The sequence below is a fragment of the Cetorhinus maximus genome, chromosome 17 (assembly GCF_964194155.1).
Source record: "Cetorhinus maximus chromosome 17, sCetMax3.hap1.1, whole genome shotgun sequence".
NCBI lineage: Eukaryota > Metazoa > Chordata > Chondrichthyes > Lamniformes > Cetorhinidae > Cetorhinus > Cetorhinus maximus.
This window is the reverse complement of record NC_135895.1, coordinates 1,320,232-1,333,350: the sequence shown is the minus strand read 5'-3', so window position 1 is coordinate 1,333,350 and position 13,119 is coordinate 1,320,232. Positions and strand designations below refer to the sequence as shown.

The 13,119-nt window shown below is 46.8% G+C and overlaps 1 protein-coding gene across 1 annotated transcript in view; it reads right to left on the bottom strand.

The window, feature by feature from the left end:
• vav3a (vav 3 guanine nucleotide exchange factor a) overlaps positions 1-13,119 on the bottom strand; it is a 190,641-nt gene that overhangs the window by 176,440 nt on the left and 1,082 nt on the right. The window contains 1 exon segment of the mRNA XM_078560624.1: positions 2,994-3,110. Coding sequence (XP_078416750.1) covers positions 2,994-3,110 — 117 coding nt within the window.

Below are 13,119 nucleotides of genomic sequence, written 5' to 3'. Positions count from 1 at the left end.
AGAGCGGGTGCAGAGGAGATTTACCAGAATGGGACTGGAGAAACTGGGATTGTTTTCTTCCGAGCAGAGAAGGTTAAGGGGAGATTTAATCGAGGTGTTCAAAATCAGGAAGAGTTTGGATAGAGTAAATAAGGAGAAACTGTTTCCAGTAACAGGAGGGTCGGTAACCAGAGGGACACAGATTGAAGAGAATCGGTGAAAGAACCAGAGGGGGAGATGAGGAGAATTTTTTTTACACAGCGAGTTGTTGTGATCTGGAAGGCGCTGCCTGAAAGGGCGGTGGAAGCAGATTCAATAATAACTTTCAAAAGGGAATTGGAGAAATAACATTTGCTGGATTGTGGTGAAAGAGCAGGTGAGTTTGACTTATTGGACAGATCTTTTAAAAAGCTGGCACAGACAGGATGGGTGGAATGGTCTCTATCCATTTCAAATGTTTTCATTTGTGTGAACCTTGAAGTAAAAGCATTTCATTTTTGGAATGATTACTTTGGGTTCACTTTACTTTCCAAAGCCTCAAAGTATTTAGTAGTTAGCCAAGGAGTCAGTATTGGGGAGTGGACACTGAGAGTGAATGCTGGGGAGCAAAGAGGCAGTACTGGGGGCGTAAGGATGGCAAGGAGTCAAAGCTCTATTTTAATGTTTCAAGTGGTTAAGTAAATGCAAACTTTACTCGCTTTCCCAATCACTTAATCCTTCCTTAACTAACTCAATATCCTGTAACTCCCCTTAAACAGTTTAATCTCTCATGCGATGATCTCCCTGTAATGTCCTTAACTTGCTCAATCTCCTGTATAATGGTGATAATTACCTTAACTAGCTGACTATCCTTCCAGGTCAGAAGTGCCTTCACTTCCACACTCTTTGTGCCAAGACTCTTCCACACTCTGGACATTCATCCAGAAGCAGTCAGCAAGAAGCTAACTCAGTAAAAAGCAAAAAACTGCAGATGTTGGAAATCCAAAACAAAAACAAAAATAGCTGGAAAAACTAAGCAGGTCTGGCAGCATCTGCGGAGAAGAACACAGTTAACGTTTCGAGTCCGTATGACTCTTCACCAGAACTAAGGAAAAATAGAAAAGAGGTGAAATATAAGCTGGTTTAATGGGAGTGTGGGACAGGTAGAGCTGGATAGAGAGCCAGTGGTAGGTGGAGATAACCAAAAGATGTCATAGACAAAAGGACAAAGAGGTGTTGACGGTGATGATATTAGCTAAAAAATGAGCTAATGGTGACATTAAGGGTAGAAAGCAGGACGAGCAAGGTACAGATAGCCCTCAGATAACTCAATGTTTATTCCTGATCCCTCTGCACTAACACAACAGATAAGTCCACATTTGAGGAGAGATACAGTTCAGTTGTGAATGTGAATGTTGAATATCCCACCCAGTGCCCACATGACAGGACTTCAATTGGGTTTGGCATTGACACTGGCCAGCAGAATTCAGCACAGAATGGAGAGCGGATGTCAAAATGTTACCTCATCCCCAACATTTTAACATAGAAACATAGAAGATAGGAGCAGGGGTAGGTAATTCAGACCTTTGAGCGTGCTCCACCGTTCAATATGATCACAGCTGATCTTCTATCTCAACGCTGTATTCCCACTCCTTACCCCTTGACACCTTTAGAGTCCAGAAATCTATCTATTTCCTTCTTAAATATATTCAGTAACTTGGCCTCCACAGCCTCTGTGGTAGAGAATTCCACCCTCTGAGTGAAGGCGTTTCTCCTCATCTCAGTCCTTAAACGGCCTACCCTGTATCCTGAGATTGTTCTAGACCCCCAGCCAGAGGAAACATCATCCCTGCATCCAGTCTGTCCATCCCTGTCACCATTTTATATGTTTCAATGAGATCCCCTCTCATTCTTCTAAACTCCAGTGTATACAGGCCTAGTCGGCCCAATCTCTCCTCATACAACAATCCTGCCATCCCAGGAATCAGTCTGGTGAACCTTCGCTGCACTCCCTCTATGGCAAGTATATCCTTTCTTAGGCAAGGAGACCAAAATGGCACACGATACTCCAGGTGTGGTCTCACCAAGGCCCTGTACAGCTGCAGTAAGACATCCTTGCTCCTGTACTTAAGTCCTCTCGCAATGAAGGCCAACATACCATTTGCCTTCTTAACTGTTTGCTGCACCTACATGCTTGCTTCCAGTGACTGGTGTACAAGGACACCCAGGTCCCTTTGTACATCAACATTTCCCAATCTATCACCATTTAAATAGTACTCCGCCATTCTGTTTTTCCTACCAAAGTGGATAACTTCATACATATCCACATCATACTGTATCTGCCATCCATGCCTCTTAACACCCTCCTCATCGCTCACATTCCCACCAAGTTTTGTGTCATCAGCAAACTTGGAAATATTACATTTGGCTCCCTCATCCAAATCATTGATATATATTGTGAATAGCTGGGGCCCAAGCACTGATACCTGTGGTACCCCACTAGTCACCGCCTGCCACTCCAAAAAAGACTAATTTATTCCTACTCTCTGTTTCCTGTTTGCTCGTCAATTCTCAATCCATGCCAATATATTACCCACAATCCCATGTGCTTTAATTTTACACACTAACCTCTTATGTGGGACTTTACCAAAAGCATTCTGAAAATCCAAATACGCCACATCTACTGCTTCTCCCTTATCTATTCTGCTAGTTACGTCTTCAAAAAACTCCAGTAGGTTTGTCAAACATGATTTCCCTTTCATAAATCCATGTGACTTTGTCTAATCCCGTTGATATTTTCTAAGTGTCCTTTTATCACATCCTTTACAATAGACTCTACCTCTATACTTTCATTGATACAGTCTAGAGACAGTGACTCCTGGTCAACACTTCATGAATGGACAACAAAGTCAATGCTTCCTAACTAGACGTCAATGGTCCAACTATCCTGATTATTCAACACAGAGGCAGCAACTCAAGATTGGACAAAAGCCCACCACAACTGATTGGACAACAAAGAGTCAACACTTTCTTACCTTTGCAAAATCACGGACATCAAAAAGGTCAAAAGCATCAAAAAGTTCACTCTTCCGCATCCCAAAAGTGTCACAACAGGTAGTGAGGAATGTCCGAATGTTCTTCAGACAGAGGAACTGGAACAAGAGAAGAAAGTGCAGTTGAATGGACAACCAATATCGGGAAAGGATAAGCAGCTGCTACCAACAACTTGCATTTACATTGCAACTTTACAATAGTAATTCATCCCAGGTTGCTGCATGGCAGCCTAATTCAGACAAAATTTGACCCCGAGCCACATAAGGAGATATCCAGACAGCTGACTAAGAACTCGGTCAAAGGTTTTGAGGAACATCATAATGGAGGTAAGAGAGATAGGGAGAGAGGTGTAGAGGAGCGAATTCCAGAACTTAGGGCACAGGCAGCTGACTGGCACGGCTTCTATCTTGGAAGGATAGAAATCAGACATGCACAAGAGGCCAGAATTAGAGGAGTGCATATTATCTCAGGGTTTGAAGCTGAAGGAGGTTATAGAGATAGGGAGAGGTGAGGCAATGTAGGGATTTGAAAGCAAGGATGAGAATTTAAAAATTGAGGCATTGCCAGACCAGGAGCCAAAGTAGGCCAGAGGGTACAAGGGATTAGATGTGAGTTTGGACACCAATAGTAGGGTTTCAGATGATCTGAATGTCCAACCTCAATGCAATGGTTATAAACTAAGGTCCAGTGAATCACTGAGGCTTGCTCTACAATTGCAGCCCTGTTCCCAACCAAAACCAAAACACATCAGTAACACAATCTAAAGAGAAAAACAACTCCATCAAGTGCTTGGCTAAAAAGAGCTAAAGATCCAGCTATCCACATGTGGATTCAAGTCCTAGTCCAGGGTTTGAACACATAAACAAATCCAGGCTGACACTTCAATGCATTATTGAGGGAGTACTGATTGGTGCTATCTTTTAGATGAGACATTAAACAGAGGGACCGTCTACCCTCACACCTGGATAGAAAAGATTTTGCGGCACCATTTTGAAGATGGGCAGGGGAGTTATTGCCAGTGTCCTGAACAATATTTATCCCTCAACATCACAAAACCAGATTATCTGCTCATTATTGCAATTTGGCTTGTGTGAACTTGTGCAGAAATTGGTTGTGCATGTCCAACATTCGTACATTCCTAGAGTGATGACACTTTGAAAGTGCTTCATTGGCTGTAAAGCACTTTGAGATGGTCTGGTGGTTCTGAAAGGTGCTATAAAAATGCAAGTCCTTCCTTTTTCTTTGCCATTAGAAAGGAAAGAAAAACCTTGCATTTGTATAGTGCCTTTCCTGACCTCAGCACATCCCAAAGCACATTCCAGCCAATGAAGTACCTTTGAAGTGTAGCCACTGTAGGAATGTATGAATATGGGAAATGTGATCCTAAATTGTGCACAGGGAGCTCCCACAAACTGAAACAATATAAATGACTTGATAATCTGGTTTTGTAGTTGTTTCTTTGTGAGGGGTGCTTTCTTGAAATAACCCCAGAACAGACTGGCTCCAATTTTAAGGTGCTGCCCTTTGTTCTGGTCTCTCCCAACACAGGAAATAGGAGCAGAGACAAACTATCAAATCCTTTAATCACCTTAAGCAGCTCAATTAGGTTACGATTAGGGAATACAAGTCTAGTCTATGTCTTCATAATTTAGCCCATTAATCCCTGGTATCATTCTGGAGAATCTGTGCTGCACGTCCTCCAAGGCCAGTACCCAATTTCCTGAGATGCAGGGCCCAGAACTGAATGCAGTCCTCTAACTGGGGTCTAACCAGAGCTCGGTACAACTGTAACATCGTTTCATCCTAGCCTTTGCATTCCAGTGCTCTGAGTGTGACAGAACCAGTGTTTAGAATCAATGGTGTGAGGGAATGATAATAACATGTCTTCGCGATAACCCCCCTGCTCTTCTTCAAAATGGTGGCCACAAGATCTCTTCCATCCAGCTGGTGAGGGTAGACAGCCCCTCTGTTTAATCTCATCTAAAAGATGGCACCAATGACATTTCAGTACTCCCTCAGTAATCACAGAATCACAGAATCACACAGTGCAGAAGAGGCCCTTCGGCCCATCGAGTCTACACCGACAGGTGAGAAACACCCCCTCAGTGATGCACTGAAGTGTCAGCTGGATTTGTTCTTGTACTCAAACCCTGGAGAAGGACATGAAGCCTGAACCTTCGGTTCAGAGGCAAACGTGCTACCCACTGAGACACAGCTGACAGTGGAAATCCAGAACCCTCCCACCCAAAATGCTTCGGGGTCAATTGAAAATTTCAAAACAGAGATTGCTAGATTTTTGGTGGATAAAAGGAGATCAAAGGTTATGGAAGAAGGTGGTCAATGGGGATGAAGTACAGATCAGCCATGATCTAAACTCAATGGCAGAAGAGACTCGAGCAGCCGAACATTTCAATGTTCAGCCCTGGATCCTGGTACAGACAGCAAGCGCTGTTAATGGACAAGTGCTGCATAAATAACAACTGACATTGATACTTTTAACACAGTGACACAGCCCAAGGCCCTTCATCGAAACATTATCAGAAATAATTTGACACCATGCTGCGAGAGGAAACAGGCAAGTAACCAAACATTTAGTTGAAGATGTAGGTTTTAAGAAGCGACTTAAAGGAGACAGAGGCAGAGAGCCTTTACGTAGGATATAAGGCTCAAAACAGGCTATTCAGCCCATCTGATCCATGCTGGTGTTTATGCGCCGCTCAAGTCTCCTCCCAGCTTTCCTCATTTAAATCTATCATTGTAACCATCTACTCCCTTCTCCCTCATGTGCTAGTCTAACTTCCCCTTAAATACATCAACACTATTCATCTCAACCACAACCTGTGGGAGTGAGTTCCACATTCTCACCACTCTCTGTGTAAAGAAGTTTCTTCTGAATCCCTGATTGGATTTCTTGGTGACTATTTACATTGACCGTCTCGAGTTAGACTCTTCCCGATAAGAGGAAACATGCTCACTTTATCCACTCGATCAAAACCTTTCAGAATTTTAAAGTCCTTGATTAGATCACCCCTCAGCCTTTTTTTTTCCAAGAGAGAAGTGCCCAGCCAGTCAATACTTTCCTAATCTGTAAATCCACACATTCCTGGGATCATTCTGGCAAATCCCCTCTGCAGCCTCTCCAGTGCCTCCGGACCCTTTTTATAATATGGCAACCCGAACTGCACGCAGTACTCTAACTGTGGACCCAACAAAGATTCAATACAGATTTACAATAACTTCCCTACTTTTCAATTCAATCCTTCTAGAAATAAAGACTGGTTCCGAGGGAATTCCAGAGATCAGGGTGCAGGCAGCAACAGGCACAACCATAAATTGTGAAGTGAGGGGACTGAGGGATGTGCAAGCTTTCAGAATGGGAGGGGGTGGGGGGTTACGCAGATGGGAATCACCTGCATTTGCCTGAGGCAGTTGCTGCAGCTACTGAGGAGAAGGAAGTGTGGGTGAGGGATTAACACAGCCTTGACATTCTTTTTGTTGAGCGTGGCCAGTCCATCAGAATGTGGAGAACCTCTAATTCCTCTTCCACTCTGCACATGTCCGAGACCTTCAGGAGGACAAGGTGTGGGTGTACACAAGCTGAATTTAGGGGGAAAATCTCTAGGGATTCCGTGATGAACACAGATGGGAATGTTCCCAATTCTGGGGTCTACTCCTCTTTCACCCCCACATTCCCAGACCATCAGAATCCTTTCTGTTTTGCTGGATTTTCTTCCTACCCTTCATTCACATCTCCTCTAATCCCATCCTTTCTTTCTTTATTCTTCCATTACAATCCCATTTACCTGAAACCATCATCCATTTTTATCATTTCATCTCACTGGCCTCCTGCCACACACCTTGTCTTTGCATTTTCCTCTCCAGCAGCTATTCCCTGCTACAGATTTCAGGTCTGAAGAACAGACATTGAGCTGAAACATTGTCTGTTTCTGATGACACATGTGAATTGAAACAACAGGAAACTCTTCAGCTTCCCTTTCCTCAGCTCCTGCAGAAACACTTGACACATGATGGTTTGAAACGTGCATCTCCCACACAGTGACCGGTCTCTGGGTTTCACAGGGAACACTCCCTTGGGGTTAGAAGTGCCTCAGTGGGTCAGCTTCCTCTCACCTCTCAGTCAGGTCGTGCGGTCAAAAACCACTCCAGACACATCAGCACAAAATGCAGGCTGACATTTCCAATGCAGTACTAAGAAAGCACTGCACTCTCAGAGGGTCAGTACTGAGGGAGTGCTGCACTCTCAGAGGGTCAGTACTGAGGGAGTGCTGCACTCTCAGAGGGTCAGTACTGAGGGAGTGCTGCACTCTCAGAGGGTCAGTACTGAGGGAGTGCTGCACTCTCAGAGGGTCAGTACTGAGGGAGTGCTGCACTCTCAGAGGGTCAGTACTGAGGGAGTGCTGCACTCTCAGAGGGTCAGTACTGAGGGAGTGCTGCACTGTCAGAGGGTCAGTACTGAGGGAGTGCTGCACTCTCAGAGGGTCAGTACTGAGGGAGTGCTGCACTCTCAGAGGGTCAGTACTGAGGGAGTGCTGCACTGTCAGAGGGTCAGTACTGAGGGAGTGCTGCACTCTCAGAGGGTCAGTACTGAGGGAGTGCTGCACTCTCAGAGGGTCAGTACTGAGGGAGTGCTGCACTGTCAGGGGGTAAGTACTGAGGGAGTGCTGCACTGTCAGAGGGTCAGTACTGAGGGAGTGCTGCACTGTCAGAGGGTCAGTACTGAGGGAGTGCTGCACTGTCAGAGGGTCAGTACTGAGAGAGTGCTGCACTGTCAGAGGGTCAGTACTGAGGGAGTGCTGCACTCTCAGAGGGTCAGTACTGAGGGAGTGCTGCACTCTCAGAGGGTCAGTACTGAGGGAGTGCTGCACTCTCAGAGGGTCAGTACTGAGGGAGTGCTGCACTGTCAGGGGGTAAGTACTGAGGGAGTGCTGCACTGTCAGAGGGTCAGTACTGAGGGAGTGCTGCACTGTCAGAGGGTCAGTACTGAGGGAGTGCTGCACTGTCAGAGGGTCAGTACTGAGGGAGTGCTGCACTGTCAGAGGGTCAGTACTGAGGGAGTGCTGCACTGTCAGGGGGTAAGTACTGAGGGAGTGCTGCACTGTCAGAGGGTCAGTACAGAGGGAGTGCTGCACTGTCAGGGGGTCAGCACTGAGGGAGTGCTGCACTGTCAGGGGGTTAGTTCTGAGGTAGTGCTGCACTGTCAGAGGGTCAGTACTGAGAGAGTGCTGCACTGTCAGAGGGTCAGTACTGAGAGAGTGCTGCACTGTCAGAGAGTCAGTACTGAGAGAGTGCTGCACTGTCAGAGGGTCAGTACTGAGAGAGTGCTGCACTGTCAGAGGGTCAGTACTGAGGGAGTGCTGCACTGTTGGATGATCAGTACTGAGGGAGTGCTGCACTGTCAGAGGGTCAGTACTGAGGGAGTGCTGCACTGTCAGAGGGTCAGTACTGAGAGAGTGCTGCACTGTCAGAGGGTCAGTACTGAGAGAGTGCTGCACTGTCAGAGGGTCAGTACTGAGGGAGTGCTGCACTGTCAGAGGGTCAGTACTGAGGGAGTGCTGCACTGTCAGAGGGTCAGTACTGAGGGAGTGCTGCACTGTCAGAGGGTCAGTAGTGAGGGAGTGCTGCACTGTCAGAGGGTCAGTACTGAGGGAGTGCTGCACTGTCAGAGGGTCAGTAGTGAGGGAGTGCTGCACTGTCAGAGGGTCAGTACTGAGGGAGTGCTGCACTGTCAGAGGGTCAGTAGTGAGGGAGTGCTGCACTGTCAGAGGGTCAGTACTGAGGGAGTGCTGCACTGTCAGAGGGTCAGTAGTGAGGGAGTGCTGCACTGTCAGAGGGTCAGTACTGAGGGAGTGCTGCACTGTCAGAGGGTCAGTAGTGAGGGAGTGCTGCACTGTCAGAGGGTCAGTACTGAGGGAGTGCTGCACTGTCAGAGGGTCAGTACTGAGGGAGTGCTGCACTGTCAGAGGGTCAGTACTGTGGGAGTGCTGCACTGTCAGAGGGTCAGTACTGAGGGAGTGCTGCACTGTCAGAGGGTCAGTACTGAGGGAGTGCTGCACTGTCAGAGGGTCAGTACTGAGGGAGTGCTGCACTGTCAGAGGGTCAGTACTGTGGGAGTGCTGCACTGTCAGAGGGTCAGTACTGAGGGAGTGCTGCACTGTTGGATGATCAGTCATTAATTAGCTATGAAGAACTTTTTGCTCCTTCTGAGGGGTTGTCAATAATTTATATAGATTCTTCTTTTCCCACCTATTTCCATTATTTTTAAATCTAAAACTTTGTCAGTCTTTCCACCCCACCCCCACTAGAGCTGTACCTTGAGTGTCCTGCCATCCATTCTTAATTAGCACTTTTCTTAGATAATATCACCACCTTCAACACCTCTTTGATCCTTTGTCTGTGACATCTTTTGATTATCTGCTCCTATCACTGCTTGCTTATCCCCACAATCACCCCACCCTCAACTTCTCTCTCCCCCCGCCCCCCACCTTAAACCAGCTTATATTCCACCTCCCTCCTAACTATACTCAGTTCTGCTGAAGGGTCATGAGGACTCGAAACGTCAACTGATTTCTTCTCCACCGATGCTCCCAGACCTGCTGAGTTTTTCCAGGTAATTCTGTTTTTGTTTTGGATTTCCAGCATCCGCAGTAGCTTTTAGCTTTTTGTTTTTATCACAGGAGCAAAATGCTGCCGATACTATAAACCTTGGAAAAATCCAGCAGATCAGGGAACAAGTGCTGTGAGTGAAACAGAGTTACCGCTTCATATACTCTTTTTCTCTATCCACTCTCTCTTTCAAACATACAAACATACCTATGAACATACGAATTAGGAGCAGGAGGAGGCCACTCAGCCCCTCGAGCCTGCTCCGCCATTCAATAAGATCACGTCCGATCTGATTGTAACCTCAACCCCACATTCCTGCCCATCCTGTTAATCTATCTCGCTCTGTCTTAAAAATATTCAAAGACCCTGTTTCCAGTGCCTTGTGAGGAAAAGAGTTCCAAAAACTCACGACCCTCAGAGAAAACATTTCTCTTCATCTCTGTTTTACATGGGTGGCCCCTTATTTTTAAACTGTGACCCAACAGGATTTTTAATGATTCAATCAAGTTGCCTTTTACTCATCTAAACTCCATTGGATACAAAACAAAAATAAAAATACCTGGAAAAACTCAGCAGGTCTGGCAGCATCTGCGGAGAGGAACACAGTTAATGTTTCGAGTCTATGTGACTCTTCAACAGAACTAAATAAAAATATTTTTACTTCGTTCTGTTGAAGAGTCATACGGACTCAAAACATTAGCTGTGTTCCTCTCCGAAAATGCTGCCAGACCTGCTGAGTTTTTCCAGGTATTTTTATTTTTGTTTTGGATTTCCAGCATCCGCAGCTTTTTACTTTTTTCCAATGGATACAAGCCTAGTCTACCCAACATTTCCTCATAAACCTCAATTTTCTCAACTCGTCCATTCCAGGTATTAGTCTGGTAAACCTTCTCTGAACTGCTTCCAATGCATTTACATCCTTCCTTAAATAAGGAGACCAGTACTGTACACAATACTCCAGATGTGGTCTCATGAGGGCTCTGTATAACTGAAGCATAACTTCCCCTCTTTTTCACAGTCTCTCAGGATTGAGGGGGACTTGCTTCCAGGCCAGTTCGGTCGGTTCTGAGATGGGTGATTAGTCTAATGTGAGATTTGCGGACTCTGCCACATGTGGGGCAGGTGGTGCTTGAGGGGTCGGGTAGGTGGGTTGTTGGGATGTTTGTGAACTCCCTCCGACACCTCGGCCTCTCCTCTGCACGTTCCCGATGGAGTCTCTCGAGTGTTCAGTGCCCTCCCGAATGAACCTTCTCCAATTCGGTTGGTCACAATCCAGGGACTCCCATAAATCATGACAAAAGCAAAACACTGCAGATGCGAGAAATCTGAAATCCCAGGCGGACAGCAGAAATGCCAAGGGATGTCCTCGGAGCATCCCTGAAGAGGTCAAACATCCCCACCGACTTACAGGAGATGAAAACAGAAAATGCTGGAAAAACTCAGCAGGCCTGGCAACATAGAAACATACATAGAAACATAGAAACTAGGAGCAGGAATAGGCCATTCGGCCCTTCGAGCCTGCTTTACCATTCATTATGATCATGGCTGATCATCCAACTCAATAGCCTGCTCCCGCTTTCGCCCCAAGAGCTATATCTAACTCCTTGTTGAAAACATACAATGTTTTGGTCTCAACTACTTTCTGTGGTAGCGAATTCCACAGGCTCACCACTCTCTGGGTGAAGAAATTTCTCCTCATCTCAGTCCTAAATGGTCTACCCCGTATCCTCAGACTGTGACCCCTGGTTCTGGACTCCCCCACCATCGGGAACATCCTTCCTGCATCTACCCTGTCTAGTCCTGTTAGAATTTTATAGGTTTCTATGAGATCCCCCCTCATTCTTCTGAACTCCAGCAAATATAATCCTAATCAACTCAATCCCTCCTCATATGTCAGTCCCGCCATCCCAGGAATCAGTCGGGTAAACCTTCGCTGCACTCCCTCTATAGCAAGAACATCCTTCCTCAGATAAGGAGACCAAAACTGCACACAATATTCCAAGTGTGGTCTCACCAAGGCCCTGTACAATTGCAGCAAGACATCCCTGCTCCTGTACTCGAATCCTCTGGCTATGAAGGCCAACATACCATTTGCCTTCTTTACCGCCTGCTGCACCTGCATGCTTACCTTCAGCGACTGGTGTACGAGGACACCCAGGTCTCGTTGCACATTCCTCTCTGTCAATTTATAGCCATTCAGATAATAATCTGCCTTCCTGTTTTTGCTACCAAAGTGGATAACCTCATATTTATCCACATTATACTGCATCTGCCATGCATTTGCCCACTCACTCAGCTTGTCCAAATCACACTGAAGCATCTCTGCATCCTCCTCACAGCTCACCCTCCCACCCAGCTTTGTGTCATCTGCAAATTTGGAGATATTACATTTAGTTCCCTCATCTAAATCATTAATATATATTGTGAATAACTGGGGTCCCAGCACCGATCCCTGCGGTACCCCACTAGTCACTGCCTGCCATTCGGAAAAAGACCCGTTTATTCCTACTCTTTGTTTCCTGTCTGCCAACCAGTTTTCTATCCATCTCAATACACTACCCCCAATCCCATGCACTTAAATATTACACGCTAATCTCTTATGTGGGACTTTGTCGAAAGCCTTCTGAAAGTCCAAATAAACCACATCCACTGGAGATGCTCTCTAAATAAACCCGGACCCAACCCTCCCCCTCGATCTCGACCTGTATCGAGCACCAGCGGAGAGAGAAACAGGATTAACGTTTGGAATTGAACCTGACTCTGCGGGATTCTGTTTGAAGCGTTAACTCTGCTTCTCTCGCCACAGATGCTGCCAGACCTGCTGAGTATGTCCAACATTTCTGTTTCATTCTGTTTCACACACATACAGGGCTGTACATTTTGCCTGTCCCTTCTCACCAGGATATACATTTCAGGCGGAATATTTCATCCTTCTCTCTGCCCCATGCACTGATTTTTATTATTTACAGAGAGGGTTCGCCAGGTATTGAGATTCAGGGAATATTTCCCCTCAGCCCCCGGTGAACTGGATCCCCCTCCCTCCCAATTCCGGTTCAATCGCTTCGGTGGGGATTCCGGAAATCTCTCCCTCCCAAACCCGACATAGGGGGGGAACCGGCTGTTCAACCTCCCGAGGCTTCACCGGGGGAGCCCGGGAGCCGCTCAGTTTGGCCACTCCTGGCTTTGGCTCTGGGACGGGACCCAATTATTACCCCGGGTCGGGTCCGGGTTTACCCCGGGTCGGGTCCGGGTTTAATCCGGGTCGGGTCCGGGTTTACCCCGGGTCAGGTCCAGGTTTACCCCGGGTCGGGTCCGGGTCAGGTCCGGGTTTACCCCGGGTCGGGTCCGGGTTTACCCCGGGTCGGGTCCGGGTCAGGTCCGGGTTTACCCCGGGTCGGGTCCGGGTTTACCCCGGGTCGGGTCCGGGTTTACCCCGGGTCGGGTCCGGGTTTAATCCGGGTCGGGTCCGGGTTTACCCCGGGT